The sequence below is a fragment of the Phyllobates terribilis genome, unplaced genomic scaffold (genome assembly GCF_046119375.1).
Source record: "Phyllobates terribilis strain yellow unplaced genomic scaffold, ASM4611937v1 Scaffold_10__3_contigs__length_209671492, whole genome shotgun sequence".
In the NCBI taxonomy this organism is placed as follows: domain Eukaryota; kingdom Metazoa; phylum Chordata; class Amphibia; order Anura; family Dendrobatidae; genus Phyllobates; species Phyllobates terribilis.
This window is the reverse complement of record NW_027362770.1, coordinates 163,411,308-163,433,987: the sequence shown is the minus strand read 5'-3', so window position 1 is coordinate 163,433,987 and position 22,680 is coordinate 163,411,308. Positions and strand designations below refer to the sequence as shown.

The window sequence follows — 22,680 nt, the reverse complement described above, 5'->3', positions numbered from 1 at the left end:
TCAGGGCAGCCGACGTGGATGATGGGGGTAGTAGGAACCACTCAGAGACGATGCGGTGTAGTTCAGGGTCTTTACTGGTGATAAAGATAGACCATCCCGGAGTACTGGCTAGCGATCGGGGCCTGGTCAGTCTTTGAGCAGATGGGATCTCCCCTGGCCAGGCGGAGTTGTAGGCCTCCCCAACTAATTGTACTCTTCTGGCTACCTTGCTAGAGGCGGGTAAAAGTAGCCCACGTTCCTGAGTGTACCGTGTGGTGCTCACCCGTATGGCCGGTGACTCGGGGCCTTCTAGTGGCTTCCGCTCCACGACGGCGGTGCTGGTCCCACGCGTGTGACCGTGCCTTCGGGTTTCTTGGCCAGAGGACCTGAAATCCCCTGCCGGTCAGTTTCTGCTGCTGGGTCTGGGTTAATCCCCACAGCCTCGGACTCCGGGTCCGGTGGTAACTCTTCAATCAGGGCGAGCTCTTCAGCTGCCAGCCCCTGATTCCTTTTAGCACTGCTCCCACTGAGCTCCTGATCTTTCTTTCCTAAGCTGCTTCACTTCTTCTCAACTCTACTCTACTCACTAACCCTGCCTCAGCCCCAGCTTTATATAGGGGAAGTTCTTCCCCTCCCAGGACTGGGCAGGAGGTGTGGCATGCATAGGATTCCTGACCAAGAGACCTCCCACCTGCTCTCAGACATAACATTGCTATTACTGTGGAGACCAGACCCCTGGGGTGCCACACTGACCTCCATGCGGCTAGGGTGTCAAGGGAGGACCGGGGAGCGGCGCTGCGGGTCGGGATATTTCTGCTGCGAGCGCCGGCTCATGTCCCGGGTTCTCGCAGCAGAAGTAGCCGCACAGGCAGCAGCGCTGACATCCATAAGGCTAGGGTGTCAAGGGAGGACCGGGGAGCGGCGCTGCGGGTCGGGATACTTCTGCTGCGAGCGCCCGCTCATGTCCCGGGTTCTCGCAGCGGAAGTAGTCGCACAGGCAGCGCCGCTCCCCGGTCCTCACCAATACGATTCCGCTCCCCGGTCCTCACCAATACGATTCGATGATTGGTCGCGATCTCTCGCCGCGACCAATCACTGATCTTGCCGCAAAAGTTAAACACCGCTGTGCTGATTGGTCGCGGACGCTGCCCGCGACCAATCACCGATTTGGGCGCCACATTTAAACACTGCTGTGATGATTGGTCGCGGACGCTGCCCGCGACCAATCACCGATTTGGGCGCCACATTTAAATAGCGCCCGCGACCAATCACCGATCTTGCAGACACAGTTAAACACCGCTGTGCTGATTGGTTGCGGACTCTATTTAAATGTGGCGCCCAAATCGGTGATTGGTTGCGGGCAGCATCGGCGATCAATCAGCACAGCAGTGTTTAAATGTCTCTGCAAGATCGGTGATTGGTCGCGCCCGCTATTTAAATGTGGCGCTCAAATCGGTGATTGGTCACGGCCGATATTTAAATGTGGCGCCAAGATCGGTGATTGGTCGCGGCCGATATTTAAATGTGGCGCCCAAATCGGTGATTGGTCGCGGGCAGCGTCCGCGACCAATCAGCACAGCGGTGTTTAAATGTGGCGCCAAGATCGGTGATTGGTCGCGGCCGATATTTAAATGTGGCGCCCAAATCGGTGATTGGTTGCGGGCAGCTTCCCCGAGAACCAATCAGCGATTTTGAACACAATTGGCCGGACCTTAGTAACACCATGCGGCTACTGTCGGGAGATCAGAGGCTAGGGTGTCAAGAGAGGACGGTGTGGCGGCGCTGCGGGTCGGGATACTTCTGCTGCGAGCGGCCGCTCATCTCCCAGCTGCTCGCAGCGGAAGTAGCCGTACAGGCAGCGGCGCTGACATCCATGCGGAAGGGAAGACCGGGGAGCGGCGCTGCGGGTCGGGATATATCTGCTGCGAGCAGTCGCTCATGTCCCGGCTTCTCGCAGCGGAAGTAGCCGCACAGGCAGCAGCGCTCCCCGGTCCTCACCAATACGATTCCGCTCCCCGGTCCTCACCAATACGATTCGCTGATTGGTCGCGGTCTCCGCACCCGACCAATCAGTGATCTTGGCGCAAAATTTAAACACCGCTGTGCTGATGGGTCGCGGCCGCTGTCCGCGACCAATCACCGATTTGGGCGCCACATTTAAATAGTGGCCGCGAAAAATCAGCGAGCTTGGCGCCAAATTTAAACACCGCTCTGCTGATTATTCGTGACTGGTAACCGCGACCAATCACCGATTTGGGCGCCACATTTAAATAGTGGCCGCGACCAATCAGCGAGCTTGGCGCCACATTTAAACATCGCTCTGCTGATTGCGCCCGGTCGGCCGCATACATATTCTAGAATACCCAATGCGTTAGAATCGGGAGACCATCTAGTATTTAAAAACTAGGAATAAATAGAATCAAATAATAAAATATATAAAAATTACTTCGTGTAGATAAATACCCGAGTCATTATTGCATTTCCCCTTTTTTTCCGTCTATTTTTTGTGTTTTTTTGTTTGTTTTTTTAACTGATTTTCATTTGAGCTTTTTTTGAAGTCCATATATTAGACTTTTTTAAAAGTCTAACATATAAACTTTAAAAAAGGCTCAAATGAAAATCAATGAAAAGAAAACCTAGTGAAAAACACCAAAAATAGGAAAAAAAGGGGAAATGCAATAATGTTTCGGGTATTTATATTTAGTAAGTAATTTTTATTTGAATATAATACACACACATATATATATATATATATATATATATATATATATATATATATATTTATATATATATATATATATAATACATATATATATTATATATATATATATTTATTATATTCAAATAAAAATTACTTACTGAATATAAATACCTGAGTCATTATTGCATTTCCCCTTTTTTCCCCCTTTTATATATACATACATACACAAAAAAATCCTGGTGAAAAACATATATATATATATATAAAAATATAAAAAATAAGGCACAAATTTAATTAAAAAAAAAAAAAAGACAAAAAAACCCGGAGGAAATGCAATAATGACTCGGGTTCAAAGCTTCTAAGAAAGTTAGAACATATCAGACAACCATGAAATAAGAAGAGAAGGGGGAAGATATTGATCCGCCGATTGATTCCTGATTATCTTAGGTGTGTGTTCGACTCTAAAAAAAAAAAAAAAAAAAAAACTTTTATAAAAAGTTTTCTTTAATTAAATATAAAACTAAATAGATTGACTTTAATTCAAATTTTTTTAATTGCGTTGCAGTACTGACTTTAGCCTGCAGATGTCACTGTTACAATCGATCACAGATTACAGAATTATTTTTTTTCTGTGCAAGTCAACTGAACCATAAATGACTTCAGTTTCAGAAATCTCATAGTTTCTAAAAAATATATATTAAAAGTATATTTCAGACTTATTGTAAGCCGCCTCCTGTGGAAAAAGATATGCAAGTCTCATTGGATATTCAGTAAAAATGACTATATACATTTTTTTTACTGTACTTTGCCTTTAAATAAAATATCTACATAAAAGAATCTGTAACAGAATATCAAAAATAAACATTAATCCAGTGACCTTTTCGAGTGCAAGATTTTGTAACATTTTTAGGTGAAATCTAGCTTGAAAAATTCTGTTAAAGAGTAACCAAACTTTATTTTTTATTAATTTTGTCCATTATGGAAAGTTATAAAAGTTTGCAAATTATTAGGAATTTTTTTCATTCATCTAAAAAAAAAATGCATACAAGTGGCTTATAAATCTCTGCTTTTCCCAAGATTTCTCGACCTTTAGCTGCATTGATATCAGAAAGTTCTAATTTAGAGTACAGATGCTGGCAATGAAAGTGTCAGCACTTGTCTCCTCCTCTGCAGAGCTGACGCTTTCACTGCCATCATCTTTAATGTAAATGTTCAGTACTGCTGAAGTCATGCAAATAGACCATGGATTTTTCTTTTTTAATATATAGGAATGAAGAAAAGTCCCCTAATAAAGCGATTTGCAAAGTTTTATAAAACTTTCCATGCTGGACAAAATTCTAAAAAAATAATAATAATAATAAAAAATAAATAGTTACTCTTTAAGTTTCTTAAAAGCAAGGTTTAGGGTAAAGTCTCTCCAGGGACCGTTCTGGCGTCGAAGATTTTTGAATAATATTTGATCATCAGTTCTGTAAACATATTGACGGGAACCAGAGCATTTATGGATGGAGCGCCCACTTGTGGCCACACTAAATTCACCCCAAATACACAGGCCAGATTGGAAGCGGTCATCTTGTTGGAAATACTTTCTGTAGAAACCTGCCAATAAAAGAGATTAAGGTCAATACAAATTTGTCGAATATAATCTAGATAAGAAAATATAAACCACAATTATTATTATTCTTTTAAATAGGAAAATGCTGCAAAAAATTATCAAATCGGCAGCACTCAGTGCCAAGAGGCTGTTGATAAAGCAAAGGCAATTTTCGAATTTATGAACAAAGGATAAATAATGATTCAAATAAGTAAGGCTTGTTTTAACATGGATATATTTTACATGTCATAGTGTAAAAGGTATAATGGGGAAGTAGAAAGGATTCAATGGATGGGGGGAGGGGAAATAAAAAAAAAATGGAAGGTGCTGTATAGTTGATCTTTTTAATGTTACAGATGAAAATAAGATGTATATAAGGAAATTACAAAGAGCATTAGGTTATTACAAGTTAATTAAGGGCAGTTCTATCATTTATATAGGAAAGGATTCTTTACAGTAAAACGGTAATGCTTTCCTTTGAAGAGATAGTAATGAGTAAAGCTGGAAGCACCTAATCTATCATTAAATGGACAAAAATTTAGACTGGAAATATTACATTATGAAAAATCTATTAAATAGGTAAAATGCTGCCTAATCCAAAAAACGAAGAAAGAGCACTCAATGCCAAGCAGGAGCTGATAAAGCAAATAAGAATTTTCCATAAAAATAGGAATTTATATACTGATTATTGTGTCAAATGCTATAATTACCAAAGAGGGAAGACCACTGTAATATGTAGTACCCATTAAATGCATGAATATGGGGGACCCCCCCAATCGATCACGAGGTTGAGGGTCCCCAAAGAGCGGTAGACGCTACTACTTTTTCCTATGTATAAAAAATGTAAATTTTCCCTGATATTTAGATTCCACAACTAGCTGTTATTTTTAGCGAGAGGGGAATTGCAGGATAATTGGTGGGATATACGGTATATTTATTTTCCGTGCGCGTAATAGATTCCGCTATAATAATGCAGTTCCGCCCGCGTGATTATAAATCTAATGACTTTAATGTGTCACATGGGGAATTGCTAATATCATTTTTCTAATTGAGTAATCAGATTTATGCGCACATCACAACAAACATTTGTAGAGTTACGTTCCTGCGATCTGGATGGCGAGCGGCGCCGATCGCGAGGATTAATGTGCTGCGCGCTCCGTCCATAATGCAACGCTCTGCTGGTTAATTACTGGGAAGGTTATGTAGTAACTCCTCACACCTCATTACCGCCTCAAGTACCGGCCTCTTAACAAGTGCACAGAGGTGAAGTATTAACGGCTGAGAAAATGACACTCGCTGCGAAAGGTCCGCGCAGCTGATAGGAGTGATAGTCCGTCATGTGACGCCTGAGCTTCCCTAAAGACAGAGGTCGGCATTAATGAGTGGCGGTACTTCATTTTACTGCCTCTATTTCTTAGAATTGTTACTAAAAAGTGGTTGATCACCAGTGATCATCAGCAAGTGTCTCAGTTCCCTACAGTGCCACCACTGGCGAAATGAAGTATTACACCATGTCCATTCAAATCAATGGGCAGGATGAGTCCCCCAGAGAGAGAGATGCTCTTTGTTAATGCTCTCTACCTGGACCCACCTGAAAAAATGAGGATCTTGAACAGAAGACTCCTCCTATATTATTTCCCTAAAAAGGTGTATGAAAATAAGGTTCAGCTCTGGAAACCCCCTTTAAGGGAGTAGTCCTATCATAGACTTTAGAGGCGTATTTTTTTTTAGGTTTTATTGTGTTCCTACTCTGGAAACCTCCTATAACGGAGCTGTCCTATCATAGACTTTAAAAACATATGTTTTTAGATTTTATTGTGACCCATGTAATACCCGATTTCTCCTGTGGAAGTGCTGTTGGGAAATTGAAAGCTTGTCACCGCTGTTTTCTTGAGTCTTAGCAGTGGGACATTTTGTAATCAACTTTATTAGAACCAGAAGAGGGGGTGCATTATATTAAAAAATAATAATATGACCCCGCCCACACACTATAGTTACCCCCTTTAAAGGGAATTGTCCTATCATAGACATTAGAGGCATATTATTTTCAGGTTTTATTGTGCTTCTACTCTTGAAACCCCCTTTAAGGGAGTTATTCTATCATAGACTTTAGAAACATATTTTATTGCCAACCATGTAATTCCCCATTTATCCTGCGGAAGTGCTGTTGGGAAATTGAAAGCTTGTCACAGCTGTTTTCTTGAGTCTTAGCAGTGGGACATTTTGTAATCAACTTTATTAGAACCAGAAGGGGGGGTGCCATATATAAAAAAATAATAATATGACCCCCCCACCATAGTTACAGGATTTGCACCCAGAGTAGGAGGACCTGGTGTCGGTTTTCTGTCTCCACGGCCCATAGACTGATATAAATCGGTTCCCACTGTCCAGAAGCTGCGAGGGGCTCACCATATTTAGGAAGCACATGAGATATTTGAGGACGGCGTAGTTGTGCTCTGGGAGATGGTGAACGATCTGTTTGCATCTGTTGACCCGCAGGATGCTCTCCACGCCTAGAAGAAAAATCGTCTGCATGTTAAACGAGAAGAAATTAATAGGGGTTTTCCACTTTTAGAAAAAAAAGTGATCGACAAATGATAAAACTTGCGCAAAATCACATAATCAGATAGTTCTCCACCATTGCTTCTGTCTCAGTGCTTTGGCTGCAGTGGTAACATCACATCGATAGTTTTCATCACCGCTGCAGCCAATCACTGAGCTCAGCAGCTCTGCGGTGTAGATAGCACAAGTCACTGAGCTCAGTGATTAGCTTCAGTGGTGATGTGAACTGTTAACATGACATTCACCGCTGCAGGCAATCACTGAGATAAGCAGCTCTGTCAATGTAGATCTGATAAGCAGCTGAGCTCAGCGATTGGTTGCAGCAATGATGTGAACTGTCAACATAAAGTCACCACTGCTTCCAATCACTGAACTCGGCGGCTCTGCAAATGTCGATAGCATGAGCCACTGAGCTCAGTGATTGGCTGCAGCAGTGATGTGAACTGTTGACGTGATGTCATCACTGCAGTCAACCACTGAGCTCAGCAGCTCTGCCAATGTAGATAGCCTAAGCTGCTGAGCTTCGTGATTGGCTGCAGAGGTGATGTGAACTGTCAACTTGATGTCACTATTACAGCCAATCACTGGGTTCAGCAGCTCTGTAGCTGTAGATAGCACGAGCTGCTGAGCTCAGTGATTGGCTTCAGCAGCGATATGACTTGTCAACTGGATGTCACCACTGCAGACAATCTTTGAGCACAGTGTAAAAAGTATAAAAATGGAAGAGGGGATAGTAGGGGGATGCAGCTGCAGTTGTGCTGTTGGAGTCAGTGAGCAATATGTTTATAGCTGTTGAAGAGTAGGGGGAAACAAGAGGAGACACCAAATAATAGAGGACTTCAATATGGAGAATGATGCTGAAATGTGTAAAAAACAAATGGAAGGTGGGATAGGAGGGAGATGCAGCTGCAGCTTTTCCTTCTATTAGACTTTATGCTATGAGAGGGGAGAGGGAGGAGCAGCTTGTTGGACGCTGCGGGTGGTGAGTGGTGGCACCTCCATGTACTGGGATTACCATGACTCACGTACTGGTGATTTCGAGGATAGTCCGGTAAGCGGTGAAGGTCAGCAGCGGTTCTGGGAGCTCCCGTAGGAAGGTCTTCAGGATACTGGCAGGGACATGCTCGTCTCCATACTCATCGAAATTCACCGGTTTCCCTGTGGATGGACATCAATATATGGACGCTGATCACACAACAGAAGCGCGGAGTGTCTACAGGGGGAGGTCAGTATGTGTCTGTACACACAGATCCAGAAAGTCCTAGAATCCGCCATCCAACGGTCCGGAAATCCACTGACTACTCTAGACCTTTACTTATACAGCAGCTGAGGTGTGTTATGAGGTTCTGCAGCAGCTGAGGTGTATTATGAGGTTCTGCAGCAGCTGAGGTATATTATGAGGCTCTGCAGCAGCTGAGGTGTGTATTCTGAGGTTCTTCAGCAGCTGAGGTGTGTATTATGAGGTTCTGCAGCAGCTCAGGTGTATTATGAGGTTCTGCAGCAGCTGAGGTGTATTATGAGGTTCTGCAGTATGACAGACTTCACTTCTTAAAATGGGAGCAGCGGGAACATGCAATATAATTGCTTGTGGCGTGTAATAATGTTGGTGGCTGTGTCATTACAGGAGAGCGGGGGCCGGTGTCAGGGCAGAGGACGGTCCATCACCCCCCGATCCGCCCGGTGTCGCCCGTACGGTGCGGTGCTGATGGATGTCTTGTACAGGATCGCGTCCCTGCTCCCTGGCAGCCTCCATACATCTCCCGCTAACATGACACAGAGATTACAAATGGCTTTATGATTAACTAATTAAATGAGCGGCTGCAGCAGACAGACACGGTGTCACCGGGACGAAGCGCTCCGCTGATCGCACGGTGTGGTGGGAGCTCACCCAGATTATAAAGCTTCTGGATTTCTTTGATGATGTGAGCGGAAACCGATCTTCGAAAGATTCCTTCTGTCCGCAGCCCTGAAAGGTGGGAAAAAGGACATTGTGGGGATATTCACAAAGATTATGGGGCTCCTGGAAAGAGATGGGGTAACGTATTTCACAGTACAAGGATAATGCACAGAGTGATGTCACAGTACAGGGATAATGCACAGAGTGATGTCACAGTACAGGGATACTGCAAACAGTGATGTCACAGTACAGGGATACTGCACACAGGGATGTCACAGTACAGGGATAATACACACAGTGATGTCACACTAGAGGGATAATGCACACAGTGATGTCACAGTAGAGGGATAATGCACACAGTGATGTCACAGTAGAGGGATAATGCACAGTGATGTCACAGTACAGGGATAATGCACACAGTGATGTCACAGTACAAGGATAATGCACACAGTGATGTCACAGTACAGGGATAATACACAGTGATGTCACAGTACAGGGATAATGCACACAGTGATGTCCCAGTATAGTGATAATGCACACAATGATATCACAGTACAGGGATAATGCTCACAGTGATGTCACTGTCAGGGGCGGACCCGAGCAAGTGCTGGGGACCTGAGCCGAGCTATGGGACCCGTGAGCGACGCGGTGCCGGTGTCAGCGTCCCCCTTCCCCACCCCGCTTGCTCAGGGCCCCGGCACAATACTTACCTCTCCCCGTGCCTCCGCAGCAGCTCCAGTGCCTTCTGCGTCCTCTAACCTGAGACGTCTCACACAGTGATGTCACAGTACATGGATAATGCACACAGTGATATTGCAGCACACGGATAATGCACAGGTCAGAGGGCGTGGTGACTTCTTTACACCGCCCCCTCTCCTGAGCCGTCACAGCGCAGAGCGGGAAGACGCCGGCGACACTGAGGAGTCCGGAGCAGCGGAAGCAGGTGAGAAGTGAGGTGAGTGATTTTTTTTTTTTTTTATGTATGGAGGCATGGGGCATTATATGTAGGGGGTGTGTGACATCCTGCATGGGGCATTATAAGGGGGGAGGGTGACATCCTGCATGCAGTATTATATGGGGGGGAAGTGACATCCTGCATGGGGCATTATATGGGGGGGGAGGTGACATCCTGCATGTGGTATTATATGGGGGGGGGGAGTGACATCCTGCATGGGGCATTATAAGGGGAGTGACATCCTGCATGGGGCATTAAAAGGGGTGAAGTGACATCCTGCATGGGGCATTATATGGGGTGAAGTGACATCCTGCATGGGGCATTATATGGGGGGGAGTGACATCCTGCATGGGGCATTATATGGGGGGAGTGACATCCTGCATGGGGCATTATAAGGGGGGGGAGTGACATCCTGCATGGGGCATTATATGGAGGGGGTGACATCCTGCATGGAGCATTATAAGGGAGGGGGGTGTGACATTCTGCATGGGGCATTATAAGGGAGCGGGGGGGTGACATCCTTCATGGGGCATTATAAGGGGGGTGACATCCTGCATGGGGCATTATATGGGGGTGGGGGGGAGTGACATCCTGCATGGGGCATTATAAGGGAGGGGGGTGACATCCTGCATGGGGCATTATATGGGGGGTTGACATCTTGCATGGGACATTATATGGGGGGGATGATATCTTGCAAGGGGCATTATATGGGGGGGTGACATCCTGCATGGGGCATTATAAGGGGGGAGAGGTGACATCCTGCATGGGGCATATTATGGGGGGGGTGACATCCTGCATGGGGCATTATATGAGGGGGTGACATCCTGCATGGGACATTATATGGGGGGAAGTGACATCCTGCATGGGGCATTATATGGGGGGGGGGAGGTGACATCCTGCATGCGGAATTATATGAGGGGAAGTGACATCCTGCATGGGGTATTAAAAGGGGTGAAGTGACATCCTGCATGGGGCATTATATGGGGGGTGACATCCTGCATGGGGCATTATATGGGGGGGTGACATCCTGCATGGAGCATTATATGGGGGGGTGACATCCTGCATGGGGCATTATATGGGGGGGTGACATCCTGCATGGGGCATTATATGGGGGGAGTGACATCCTGCATGGGGCATTATATGGGGGGGAGTGACATCCTGCATGGGGCATTATATGGGGGGAGTGACATCCTGCATGGGGCATTATAAGGGGAGTGACATCCTGCATGGGGCATTAAAAGGGGTGAAGTTACATCCTGCATGGGGCATTATATGGGGGGTGACATCCTGCATGGGGCATTATATGGGGGGGTGACATCCTGCATGGGGCATTATATGGGGGGTGACATCCTGCATGGGGCATTATATGGGGGGGAGTGACATCCTGCATGGGGCATTATAAGGGAGCGGGGGTCGGGTGTGACATCCTGCATGGGGCATTATATGGGGGGTGGCTTCCTGCATGGGGCATTATATGGGGGGGTGACATCATGCATGGGGCACTATATGGGAGCGGGGGTTGACATCTTGCATGGGGCATTATATGGGGGGTTGACATCCTGCATGGGACATTATATGGGGGGGTGACATCGTGCATGGGGCATTATAAGGGGGGAGAGGTGACATCCTGCATGGGACATTATATGAGGGGGAAGTGACATCCTGCATGGGGCATTATATGGGGGGGAGAGGTGACATCCTGCGTGGGGCATTATATGGAGGGGGGAGAGGTGACATCCTACATGGGGCATTATAAGGGGGGGTGACATCCTGCATGGGGCATTATATGGGAGGGGGACATCCTGCATGGGGCATTATATGGGGGGGTGACATCCTGCATGGGGCATTATATGGGGGGGTGACATCCTGCATGGGGCATTATATGGGGGTTGACATCCTGCATGGGGCATTATATGGGGGGGGAGTGACATCCTGCATGGGACATTATAAGGGAGCGGGGGGTGACATCCTGCATGGGGCATTATATGGGGGGGTGACATCCTGCATGGGGCATTATATGGGGGGGGAGAGGTGACATCCTGCGTGGGGCATTATATGGAGGGGGGAGAGGTGACATCCTACATGGGGCATTATAAGGGGGGGTGACATCCTGCATGGGGCATTATATGGGAGGGGGACATCCTGCATGGGGCATTATATGGGTGGTGACATCCTGCATGGGGCATTATATGGGGGGTGACATCCTGCATGGGGCATTATATGGGGGGTGACATCCTGCATGGGGCATTATATGGGGGGGGAGTGACATCCTGCATGGGACATTATAAGGGAGCGGGGGGTGACATCCTGCATGGGGCATTATATGGGGGGGTGACATCCTGCATGGGGCATTATATGGGGGGTGACATCCTGCATGGGGCATTATATGGGGGGTGACATCCTGCATGGGGCATTATATGGGGGGGTGACATCCTGCATGGGGCATTATATGGGGGGGTTGACATCCTGCATGGGACATTATATGGGGGGTTGACATCCTGCATGGGGCATTATATGGGGTGGAAGTGACATCCTGCATGGGACATTATATGGGGGGAGAAGTGACATCCTGCATGGGGCATTATATGGGGGGGTGACATCCTGCATGGGGCATTATATGGAGGGGGGAGAGGTGAGATCCTACATGGGCCATTATATAGGGGGGTGACATCCTGCATGGGGCATTATATGGGGAGGGGGGACAGCCTGCATAGGGCATTATATGGGGGGGAACAGCCTGCATGGGGCATTATATGGGGGGAACAGCCTGCATGGGGCATTATGTGGGGGGAACAGCCTGCATGGGGCATTATGTGGGGGGAACAGCCTGCATGGAGCGCTATATGGGGGCCAGTATCCTGTATGGAGCGTTATATGGGGGAGTTATTGTAGAATTTACAATAGATATCGCTCATGTAATGTAAGAAGTGAAATCTTCGGCCTTGTACTATATATATATATTTCTCTGCGGTATCTGTGCATCATGAATCGTGGTATGTGTTAAAGGGGCCCACTGAGACTATTTCGCCCAGGGCCCACAAAAACCTGGAGCCGGCCCTGGTCACAGTACAGGGATAATACACACAGTGATGTCACAGTACAGGGATAATGCACACAGTGATGTCACAGTACATGGATAATACACACAGTGATGTCACAGTACAGGGATAATACACACAGTGATGTCACAGTACATGGATAAAGCACACAGTGATGTCACAGTACATGGGATAATGTACACAGTGATGTCACAGTACATGGGATAATGCACACAGTGATGTCACAGTGCAAGGGATAATGCACACAGTGATGTCACAGTACAAGGGATAATGCACACAGTGATGTCGCAGTACAGGGATAATACACACAGTGATGTCACAGTACAGGGATAATGCACACAGTGATGTCACAGTACAGGGATAATGCACACAGTGATGTCACAGTACAGGGATAATGCACACAGTGATGTCACAGTACATGGATAATACACACAGTGATATCGCAGTACAGGGATAATGCACACAGTGATGTCACAGTACAGGAATAATGCACACTGTGATGTCGCAGTACAGGAATAATGCACACTGTGATGTCGCAGTACAGGGATAATGCACAGAGTGATGTCACAGTACATGGATAATGCACAGAGTGATGTCACAGTATAGGTATAATGCACTCAGTGATGTCACTGAACAGGGATAATACACACCGTGATGTCACAGAACAGGAATAATGCACACAGTGATGTCACAGTACAGAAATAATGCACACAGTGATGTCACAGTACATGAATAATATACACAGTGATGTCGCAGTACAGGGATAATGCACACTGTGATGTCACATTACAGGGATAATACACACCGTGATGTCACAGTACAGGGATAATGCACACAGTGATGTCACAGTACAGGGATAATACACACAGTGATGTCACAGTACAGGGATAATGCACACAGTGATGTCAGAGAACAGGGATAATACACACAGTGATGTCACAGTACAGGAATAATGCACACAGTGATGTCACAGTACAGGGATAATGCACACAGTGATGTCACAGTACAGGAATAATGCACACAGTGATGTCACAGTACATGGATAATATACACAGTGATGTCGCAGTACAGGGATAATGCACACTGTGATGTCACATTACAGGGATAATACACACCGTGATGTCACAGTACAGGGATAATGCACACAGTGATGTCAGAGTGTATAAATATTGTATACACTGAAGTCACAGTGAAAATATAATGTGCATTGTAAACCCTCAATAGTGATTTTTTTTTCAAAGTGATATAGAAGTATTGAGATAAGCCCGACCCAGGAACCTCCCAGGAATGGACACAAGCAGCCAACCACTAATAGTGACCAGTGCCACCAGCATGCAGATTAGTCACGTGGCTGCACGTGTCCAGGAGGAATAACAGAGGGGCAGCACAAAGCAAAAGTGCTCCCAAATTTAAATTTATTGGGCAATATAAATATTTGCTAAAATAGACATGTGGGGGAGGTGACAGCATGAGTCATAGTGAATAATCATAGGGTGTGAAGAGTTATGCAAATAGTTAATTCAACTGATTTAATTAGCTTTTATTTTCTCATTCTAATTAACAGAAAATGTCAGTTTATTAACAGATGGGGGGAGTGTCACACATTTAGACACAGGGGAGGGTGTGAATACTTTTTATAGCGCCACAATGGAGAGCATTTGTACCAGGAGATTTGTCTTGGCCTGAACTTTTCTCATCTCTTTCACAAAAACTGCTCACGTTGTGAAGGGTCATTAAATCGTTACTGGTACGACCATTAATGCCGCCATTTGCATACGTTTTAATGGGAATTTACAAAGTGTTTATTCAATTAACAGCGCATAAAAATGCAAATTGCTCAACTAAAATGCAAACCGGGATAATGAAAGTGGCAAGACGAGGATTTCCTCCCAGAACGTAATGTACAGTAGATATTCATTGCTTAAAGGCGTTGGATAAGAATAGACACATGTGGCTACTTTCTTCTACAGTGCCACTCCTGTTCATGGCTGTGTCAGGTATTGCAGCTTAGCCCAATTCAAGTGAATAAATGCACCCTGCACATTGTAGCCCTCAGAGACTGAGATTATCTTTCACACCAGCTAGGACAATAGTTCAGGAACTTTATTTGTAATGTAGTAACTTAAAGGGGACCTGTCACTCATCATAAACATGTATTTTTTTACCTGGTGTAAACGGCGCTGTTCTCCTGAATCCGGCGATGTTTTTCTTTTCTTCCTGCTCCTCTCCGTTCCTGAGATATTGCCCCTTCTTTCCTGTATGTAAATCTAGTTTTCTTACAAAGTGGGCGTGTCCATTAAATATTCTTTTTGGTGTCTTCTTGAGGGTCACATTCACACCCACTTGGCTAAGAAAACTAGACTTATATACAGGGAAGAATGGGCCATATTTCAGGAATGGAGAGGCGCAGGAACAAAAGAAAAACATCGCCGGATTCAGGAGAACAGCGGCGTTAACACCAGGTAAAAAAAAAATTGCATCCGTCAAGTGAGAGGACCTTTTTACACATTATGTTGTTTTCTTCCACAAATTTTTTTTACCTTACTGTATTTCAGGACTTTTTAATATCCCTGAACATCTTCATCTGGGGCTGCGGGGAAAAGCTGTCTGCACTTAATTGCTTACACTGATTTCTTTCACAATGAATTATACCTACAGAAACCACTAGGGGGAGCTACCAATAAGTTCAATGATAGATGTTGCTCTTGAGGAGTTATATTTTGCCTTGCTGACTAGCTCTCCTCCAGAAGGAAGAAAAGTGTATCTCTAGCGCCACCTATGTGTAGTTACCCTTAAAATCTATGTCTGACTCATACAAGGGTCATGAAATAAGGCTAATCCTGTCGAGGTAAATTAGGCAAATTGCTGAGGTTCAGACTGATCTGAAGAATGGGGTTTTGAAATGTCCTGGTGGAATGGAGCAGATGCACCCACAACATTGAGAAAGTCAATGGATGGAGTGGTGGTGGCAACGCTTGACCACCACGCTCTTCTAATGAGGCATTGCAGAGCCCCGTTCTCAAAATCGAGGCGGGTCCCAATGGTTGGACCACAGCAGTCAACAAGTTATAGGGTATAACTTGCTAAAATGGGAAAAACCCTTTGAGGCTCGGTACACGCAGAGTATTTTGATGAGTGGACACTGAGCGGAAACTTTCCAAGTCCTCCAAGAAATCTCAAAACTCCTCAAAAACTTGAAGTTCCTACTTCATTTCTGCTCTGGAAACTCAAGTTTTAAGAGTCATTAGGTGCGACATTGACCTACTACCTATAGATGGCACTACATCACACAATGGATTATTATAGCGTGTTATATACTAACAGTATAAAGACTCACATAAAAAGCAAATGGAAATACAAGGTTGATGCAGCTGAGCAGAACATAACTAAAGGGAAACTCCAGCCATTGTAGAATTGTAGACTGAGGAACCTCTTGTCCTCCTCTAATGGTCACCAATGATGACTGGACTTGATCATTAGAGAGTAGAATTGTAGAAAACGTTCATTTATATTTGATCGTTAACAGAATCATTTATTTTTAAATCTTTCCTACCCTCGGCATGGCTTCGCGGTCACATGCAGGGCCGGTGTTGGGGAGGGGAAAACTGGGCAATTGCCCAGAGCCCACATCCCCAAAAGAACCCCCAGCAACTGCACTGATAATAGTATCAGTGCAGAAGGAGAGAATGAGGAAGAGGAGATATGTCCGCTACCATGCATGTGTGTAAGATGCAGTGAGTGTGTAATATATAGTGTTAGTTTATGTTTGTGTACCTTGAGTGTGTGTGTGTGTGACATACAGTGTGTGTGTGTGTAGCATGAAGTGTGTATAGCATGGAGTGTGTTTGTGACATACAGAATGTGTTTGACATGTAGTGTGTGCTACATGCAGTGTGTGTATGTGTGTGTAGCATGGGGTATGTGTGTGTGTGTGTAGCATACAGTGTGTGTGTGTATGGAGTATGTCTGTGTCTGACATGCAGTATATGTGCATGAAAGTAATATACAGTGTGTAATATACAGAGTGTGTGTGTTTGTAACATACGGTGTGAGTACAGTATGTTTGTAGTATGAAGTGTATGTGTAACATTCAATGCATGTGGTTGTAGCATGGAGTGTGTGTTTGTAACATATAGTGTGTGTATGTATGTGTAGCATGGAATGTGTGTTACATGCTGTGTGTAGTATGGAGTGTGAGTGTGTGGGTAACATGCAATATGTGTGTAACATGCAATATATATATGTGGAAGTAATATGTAGTGTGTAATATACTGTGTGTATGTAACATACGGCGTGTGTGAGTACTGTATGTGTATAGTATGAAGTGTGTGTGTAACATTCAATGCGTGCATATTTGTGTGCATGTGTACCTTGAAATGTGTGTGTAACATTCAGTACATGTGTGTATGTGTGTGTAGCATGGAGTTTTTGTGTGCAACATACTGTGTGTGTAGCATGGAGTTTGTGTGTGCAACATAATGTGTGTGTGTAGCATGGAGTGTGTGTGTGTGTAGCATGGAGTGTGTGCAGAGCATGGCGTGTGTGTGTGTAGCATGGAGTGTGTGTGTGTGTAGCATGGAGTGTGTGTAGCACGGAGTGTGTGTGTGTGTGTAGTACGGAGTGTGTGTGTGTAGCATGGAGTGTGTGTGTATGTGTAGCATGGAGTGTGTGTTTGTGTAGCATGGAGTGTGTGCAGCACGGACTGTGTGTGTGTGTAGTACGGAGTGTGTGTGTGTGTGGCACGGAGTGTGTGTGTGCAGCATGGAGTGTGTGTGTGTAGCATGGTGTGTGTGTGTGTGTGTGTAAAATACAGTGTATGTGTGCAAGAAAGTGTTTAACATACACTGTTTGTGTATGTGCAATATACAATGTGTTTCTTTAAGGAGTGTGAGTGTATGTGACATACAGTGTGTGTAATATGCAGTGTATGTGTGTAACATCCATATTCAAAAATGGCGGCAGTGCACTTAAGAGTTCTTAGTTGGCAATCACCCAACACATGAGCAGTGCGATTATTCAGGGATCGCTTATGCCGGAACAAAAAATCACTGTTCTCGGCAGTACATTGCCGGTGTGAACAGAATGGGATGAGCTGCAGTACTTGGCTGAGCCACAAAGCTATGCGTGGCGCTTCATCGGGGTATCACACTGGTAATGACTAAATAAAATGGAATATATCTCACCTTTTGCTTTCAAGTAGCAGATTGTCTGCTCCATTACTGGTGGGATCAGATCTCCTTTATTTTTGTTTTTAAGGCTGGAAAGAAAAAGAACAAGAGCTGAAAAAAAAAATCAGGTTTTGATTGGCTGTTGCCATCTTAAAAGGAGAAGTAAATAAAGATGGATGATATTCTACAAAAAAAAGTGGTCCAGAATTGATATTTTAAGGAAACTACAAGAGATAATAAAATTACGGCTGCTTACTGCCACCACTAGAGGGAGCTCATTTAAAAAAAAAAAAAAAATTCCCATTGAAGTGAAGCTCCCCCTAGTGGCATCTGCTGGAAAATCTGTAAAGCAGTGAGTCTTAACCAACTTTCCGAGAAAAAGGGATGATTTTCCCTGGGATCACAACCAGTCACCACTGTGAAAATTCACAAGTATTAACCCTGTAACAACCAGAACCTGCTACCACAATTATGTCCATGACCGGAATTCCCCTTTAAGGATCCCTTAAAGGGGAAGTTTCCCTTTTTTTTTTTTTATACACAATGAAAAACGAGGAATAAAATATATTTTCATTATATGGCAGGCAGCGGCTCGTACCTATTAGCGTGTTACGTTCCCTAAAAATAGCTGAAACCGCTGCACAGTCAGAAACGGCTCCTAATTCTGTGTTTGCTTCACAGATAATTACCTCCTCGCAGCGCAGTTAGTTATCACGGCGAAAGTGACAAATTCCGAGCGCTTCTTAGAAGTCAATTTGCTTTCTGTTAATTAATTCTGTTGGTTTTGTACGAAAAAAATAAAAAATAAAAAAATGAAAAATAAAATAAAAATCAGCTCTTTGCTGGGAAGCGGCTCAGTGGGTAAAGGTTCATTAATGGCGAGTGCGATGGAGCCGCCATGTGTGAATCCACCTTCCTGCATTAATAACTGCGCTGTAATGATCGGCTTAGTTAGTGTTGCTGACTCGGCCAGCGGAGCGCGCAAATTAATGTTGACCCCAAATGGTTCAATAACCTGAAGCTCATCTCCGGGATGAGTGATGGGAGTGGAGCAGTGAGACTGTGCTGTAGAAGAAATCAAGAAAATCAAGACATTACCGCAGGACTCGGAGGAAAAGACCTAAATGACAGTGTAACATGAAACACATAAATACACAACACACAGTATATACATACACAACATACAAACACACAACATACAGTATATACAAACACACAACATACAGTATATACATACACAACATACAAACACACAACATACAGTATATACAAACACACAACATACAGTATATACATACACAACATACAAACACACAACATACAGTATACACAAACACACAACATACAGTATATACATACACAACATACAAACACACAACATACAGTATATACAAACACACAACATACAGTATATACATACACAACATACAAACACACAACATACAGTATATACAAACACACAACATACAGTATATACATACACAAACACACAACACACAGTATATACATACACAACATACAAATACACAACATACAGTATATACATGTATACATACACAACACACAACATACAGTATACACAAACACACAACATACAGTATATACATACACAACACACAGTATATAAATATATACACACAGTATACACAAATACACAACATACAGTATACACACACACACACTACAGTATACACAGATACAGTACAGACCAAAAGTTTGGACACACCTTCTCATTTAAAGGTTTTTCTGTATTTTCATGACTATGAAAATTGTACATTCACACTGAAGGCATCAAAACTATGAATTAACACATGTGGAATTATATACTTAACAAAAAAGTGTGAAACAACTGAAAATATGTCTTATATTCTAGGTTCTTCAAAGTAGCCACCTTTTGCTTTTATGACTGCTTTGCACACTCTTGGCATTCTCTTGATGAGCTTCAAGAGGTAGTCACCGGAAATGGTCTTCCAACAATCTTGAAGGAGTTCCCAGAGATGCTTAGCACTTGTTGGCCCTTTTGCCTTCACTCTGCGGTCCAGCTCACCCCAAACCATCTCGATTGGGTTCAGGTCTGGTGACTGTGGAGGCCAGGTCATCTGGCGTAGCACCCCATCACTCTCACTCTTGGTCAAATAGCCCTTACACAGCCTGGAGGTGTGTTTGGGGTCATTGTCCTGTTGAAAAATAAATGATGGTCCAACAAAACGCAAACCGGATGGAATAGCATGCCGCTGCAAGATGCTGTGGTAGCCATGCTGGTTCAGTATGCCTTCAATTTTGAATAAATCCCCAACAGTGTCACCAGCAAAGCCCCCCCACACCATCACACCTCCTCCTCCATGCTTCACGGTGGGAACCAGGCATGTAGAGTCCATCCGCTCACCTTTTCTGCGTCGCACAAAGACACGGTGGTTGGAACCAAAGATCTCAAATTTGGACTCATCAGACCAAAGCACAGATTTCCACTGGTCTAATGTCCATTCCTTGTGTTCTTTAGCCCAAACAAGTCTCTTCTGCTTGTTGCCTGTCCTTAGCAGTGGTTTCCTAGCAGCTATTTTACCATGAAGGCCTGCTGCACAAAGTCTCCTCTTAACAGTTGTTGAAGAGATGTGTCTGCTGCTAGAACTCTGTGTGGCATTGACCTGGTCTCTAATCTGAGCTGCTGTTAACCTGCGATTTCTGAGGCTGGTGACTCGGATAAACTTATCCTCAGAAGCAGAGGTGACTCTTGGTCTTCCTTTCCTGGGGCGGTCCTCATGTGAGCCAGTTTCTTTGCAGCGCTTGATGGTTTTTGCAACTGCACTTGGGGACACTTTCAAAGTTTGCCCTATTTTTTGGACTGACTGACCTTGATTTCTTAAAGTAATGATGGCCACTCGTTTTTCTTTACTTAGCTGCTTTTTTCTTGCCATAATACAAATTGTAACAGTCTATTCAGTAGGACTATCAGCTGTGTATCCACCAGACTTCTGCACAACACAACTGATGGTCCCAACCCCATTTATAAGGCAAGAAATCCCACTTATTAAACCTGACAGGGCACACCTGTGAAGTGAAAACCATTTCCGGTGACTACCTCTTGAAGCTCATCAAGAGAATGCCAAGAGTGTGCAAAGCAGTCATCAAAGCAAAAGGTGGCTACTTTGAAGAACCTAGAATGTAAGACATATTTTCAGATGTTTCACACTTTTTTGCTAAGTATATAATTCCACATGTGTTAATTCATAGTTTTGATGCCTTCAGTGTGAATGTACAATTTTCATAGTCATGAAAACACAGAAAAATCTTTAAATGAGAAGGTGTGTCCAAACTTTTGGTCTGTACTGCATATACACACACACACATAACATACAGTATACACACAGCACACAGTATACACATATATACACACACAACATAAATCCACACACAACATACAGTATACACATATATAAATACACACACACCATACAGTATACACACACATATATATATATATATATATATATATATATATATATATATATATATATATATATAATCGTCTTATCCCGTCTGTCTGTCTGTCTGTCCTGGAAATCCCGCGTCGCTCATTGGTCCGGCAGCGGCCAATCAGCGCCGCGGGATTTCTGAAAAAAGATGGCGGCCGTTAGGGGCTCATCTGCGGGACGGAGCTCAGCGGCGATGCAGCCGGGAGATGACCGGCGCGAGGCGCTCATCTCCCGGCTGCGGGTCGGGATACTTCTGCTGCGAGCGCCCGCTCATGTCCCGGGTTCTCGCAGCGGAAGTAGCCGCACAGGCAGTGGTGCTCCCCGGTCCTCACCAATACGATTTGATGATTGGTCGCGATCTCTCGCCGCGACCAATCACCGATTTGGGCGCCACATTTAAATAGCGCCCGCGACCAATCACCGATCTTGCAGACACATTTAAACACCGCTGTGCTGATTGGTCGCGGCCGCTATTTAAATGTGGCGCCCAAATCGGTGACTGGTCGCGGGCAGCATCCACGACCAATCAGCACAGCGGTGTTTAAATGTTGCGCCAAGATCGGTGATTGGTCGCGGCCGATATTTAAATGTGGCGCCCAAATCGGTGATTGGTCGCGGGCAGCGTCCGCGACCAATCAGCGATTTTGAACACAAATGTCCGGACCTTAGTAACACCATGTGGCTACTGTCGGGAGATCAGCGGCTAGGGTGTCAAGGGAGGACCGGGGAGCGGCGCTGCGGGTCGGGATACTTCTGTTGCGAGCAGTCGCTCATGTCCCGGCTTCTCGCAGTGGAAGTAGCCGCACAGGCAGCGGCGCTCCCCGGTCCTCACCAATACGATTCTGCTCCCCGGCCCTCACCAATACGATTCGCTGATTGGTCGCGGTCTCCGCACCCGACCAATCAGTGATCTTGGGGCAAAATTTAAACACCGCTGTGCTGATTGGTCGCGGCCGCTGTCCGCGACCAATCACCGATTTGGGCGCCACATTTAAATAGCAGCCGCGACCAATCAGCGAGACGCCAGACGCGACCAATCAGCGAGATTGGCGCCAAATTTAAACAACGCCCTGCTGATTGTTCGCGGTGGCCGGCCGCGACCAATCAGCAATTTTGGCGCCAAATTTTAACACCGCTTTGCTGATTGCGCCCGGTCGGCCGCATACATATTCTAGAATACCCGCTGCGTTAGAATCGGGCCACCATCTAGTATAAATACATATACAGCATACACATATATAAATACATATACAACATACAGTATACACATATATAAATACATACACACATAG

The 22,680-nt window shown here is 44.9% G+C and overlaps 1 protein-coding gene across 2 annotated transcripts in view; it reads right to left on the bottom strand.

Annotated features, from left to right (window-relative positions):
- Positions 1-3,241: 3,241 nt before the first annotated feature.
- ARHGAP8 (Rho GTPase activating protein 8) overlaps positions 3,242-22,680 on the bottom strand; it is a 203,781-nt gene continuing 184,342 nt past the window's right edge. The window contains exons 11-15 of one of the 2 annotated variants that reach the window (XM_073650054.1): positions 17,931-18,004; positions 8,725-8,802; positions 7,866-7,994; positions 6,684-6,787; positions 3,242-4,279 (exon numbers count right to left, since the gene is read on the bottom strand). In XM_073650054.1, the coding sequence (XP_073506155.1) occupies positions 4,082-4,279; positions 6,684-6,787; positions 7,866-7,994; positions 8,725-8,802; positions 17,931-18,004 (583 nt within the window). In that variant the 3' untranslated portion in view covers positions 3,242-4,081. The remainder of the gene's footprint in view (positions 4,280-6,683; positions 6,788-7,865; positions 7,995-8,724; positions 8,803-17,930; positions 18,005-22,680) is intronic. The other variant, XM_073650048.1, reaches the window with a different exon arrangement.